The sequence below is a fragment of the Babylonia areolata genome, chromosome 13 (assembly GCF_041734735.1).
Source record: "Babylonia areolata isolate BAREFJ2019XMU chromosome 13, ASM4173473v1, whole genome shotgun sequence".
Lineage (NCBI taxonomy): Eukaryota > Metazoa > Mollusca > Gastropoda > Neogastropoda > Buccinidae > Babylonia > Babylonia areolata.
In genome coordinates this window covers 18,819,349-18,821,848 of record NC_134888.1, presented here as the reverse complement: position 1 = coordinate 18,821,848, position 2,500 = coordinate 18,819,349, and the positions used below count along the sequence as shown (strand labels likewise).

The following is a 2,500-nucleotide window of genomic DNA, read 5'->3' as shown; positions in this document are numbered from 1 at the left end:
ACACCACTGAGTACAGTATTTTCATTTATTTAAAGTAATAAATCACCAGCATGTGTGAACAGACTAGCAAAATAGCAGGATTATACTAAAAAAAAATTTTATTTATTTATTTATTTATTTTTTATTAGCAGCAGCACATGGTTTCCTCTGGTGTGTGTCTTCAAGGTGACATAAGATTAGAAACAGCTCTCTGTATTATAAAAAAATGTGAGGTTCGTAGTATGGAAAATGTGTGGGGTTCCCAGTATTGATTTGATTCGAGATTCAGGATTTAATTTCCTTTCACCCCTTTCAGGGTAGAAAGGACTGCAAACAGATGAACACAAGAATTGTTACAAAGGATGAAAAAAAACACACACCCAAAACCAAACCAAACAAACAAAAACTAATGCATGAACTATGTCAACAAGACTCATGTCAAATACAGCTTATAACTAATGTTTGCTGTATCAGTAACACCACCCTATAACCCCCATTCGTTTTTCAAACTGCATGTGTACCTAGGTAATAAGAACAGGTAATAATGGTAGGTACACAAATATATATGCATGCACCCAAAGGCCTGACTAGCGCGTTGGTTTATGGTGCTGTTTAGGCATCAATTCAATTCAGTTCAAAAACACTTTATTAATCCACATGGAAATTGACGTGTGCAATCACAGGCTCGTTGTAGACACCAACATAAAAATGAACGCATGTACCATACAATACACTAAAACAAGTCAGATAAAAACTCTCAGTAGCTGACTAAAACAACAACCCCCCTCATGCACACATGCGCACACATTAAGACAATAAAGTATTGCACAACAATGTATACCAATAGAAAACATCCAGCAAATGAAATGTAAATATTTAACTCTCATCCTCCCCCCCCCCCCCCCCCACACACAGATGTGGTGTAGCATATATGAATGTGTCCGAAAAACGCAGTGTCGCCACATTGAGAAACTGAATCTGAAACTTACAAAGTCAAATGGTAGCTTTTGTTTTTCATGGTAAGGAATGGGTATGCACATGTTATAAGGCACCTCTGATTATTATCATTATGTGGTGCATACTACATTGGCTGCATACACTCCATGCACATTTACCGAAAATCCAGCATCATTTCACCTTGCTTTCAAGAAGTGTTCTGTTCTGTTTTCTTTATTATTGACTTCATGCATGTGTGTGTGAGTGACTACATATATGTCTGTTCTCTGTTAAAAGTGGAGTGATGGCCTAGAGGTAACGCGTCCCCCCAGGAAGCGAGAGAATCTGAGCACGCTGGTTCGAATCACGGCCCAGCCGCTGATATTTTCTCCCCCTCCACTAGATCTTGAGTGGTGGTCTGGACGCTAGTCATTCGGATGAGACGATAAACCGAGGTCCCGTGTGCAGCATGCACTTAGCGCATGTAAAAGAACCCACGGCAACAAAAGGGTTGCTCTTGGCCAAATTCTGTAGAAAAATCCACTTCCATTGGGAAAACAAATAAAACTGCACGGTGGAAAAATTTTTTTAAATGGGTTGCGCTGTAGCGTAGCGACGCGCTCTCCCTGGGGAGAGGCAGCCCAAATTTCACACAGAGAGATCTGTTGTGATAAAAAGAAATACAAATACAAATAAACCTTGCCAAAGTTTAACTGACAATCAAAACTGATTCTGATCCATAGAATGGAACGGTGGCTTAGTGTCGGCGCATCCACCGAGGAAGCGAGACAATCTGAGTGGGGTATGTCAAGATCAAATCCCACGCTTACCAGAATTTTCTACCCCTCTACCAGACTGTGAATGGTGGTCTGGAAGCTAGTCATTTGGATGAGACAATGAAGCGAGGTACTGTGTGCAGCATGTGCACGTAAAAGAACCCACAGCAACAGTGAACCAAATACACTTGCACAAAAACAAAGAAGAAAAAGAGCGAGGCACTGTGAAAAAAAAAAAGAAAAAAAAAAAGAGGAAAAAACAAAAAGATGAAACAGAAACTGAAACTGAAAACAGAACAAGAAACACAGTGTGTGTGTGTTAGTGTGTGTCTGTGTGTGTGTGTGTGTGTGTGTGGTGCATGTGTGTGTGTGTGTGTGTGTGTGTGTGTGGTGCATGTGTGTGTGTGTGTGTGTGTGTGTGCATGCATGTGTGTGTGTGTGGTGCATGGGTGGGTGTGTGTGCATGCATATGTGTGTGTGTGTGTGTGTGTGTGTGTGTGCATGCATGTGTGTGTGTGGTGCATGGGTGGGTGTGTGTGCATGCATATGTGTGTGTGTGTGTATGTGTGTGTGTGCGTATGTCTGTATGTGTCTGTGTCTTTGCCTGTGTCTTGATGTGTGTGTGTGTGTGATGGGTGTGTTCAGGTGGAAACGATTCACCGGCGACAGGACCAGTTTGCCCCCAAGTACAGCAACAGCCTGGGGCTGTCAGGGTCAGGGCGGCGGCGGGCATCCAGCGTGCTGGCCAAGCCGTCCGTCATGATGCCCGTGGGCCAGCGCCACCTGCTGGCGGCCGCCAAGTCCATGAA

General features: G+C 43.1%; 1 protein-coding gene across 3 annotated transcripts in view; it reads left to right on the top strand.

The window, feature by feature from the left end:
* LOC143288867 (peroxisomal ATPase PEX1-like) overlaps positions 1-2,500 on the top strand; it is an 80,731-nt gene that overhangs the window by 48,292 nt on the left and 29,939 nt on the right. For all 3 annotated transcript variants that reach the window (XM_076597521.1, XM_076597520.1, XM_076597518.1), the window contains exon 23: positions 2,337-2,500. This exon is cut by the window's right edge and continues 42 nt beyond it. In XM_076597521.1, the coding sequence (XP_076453636.1) occupies positions 2,337-2,500 (164 nt within the window). The remainder of the gene's footprint in view (positions 1-2,336) is intronic.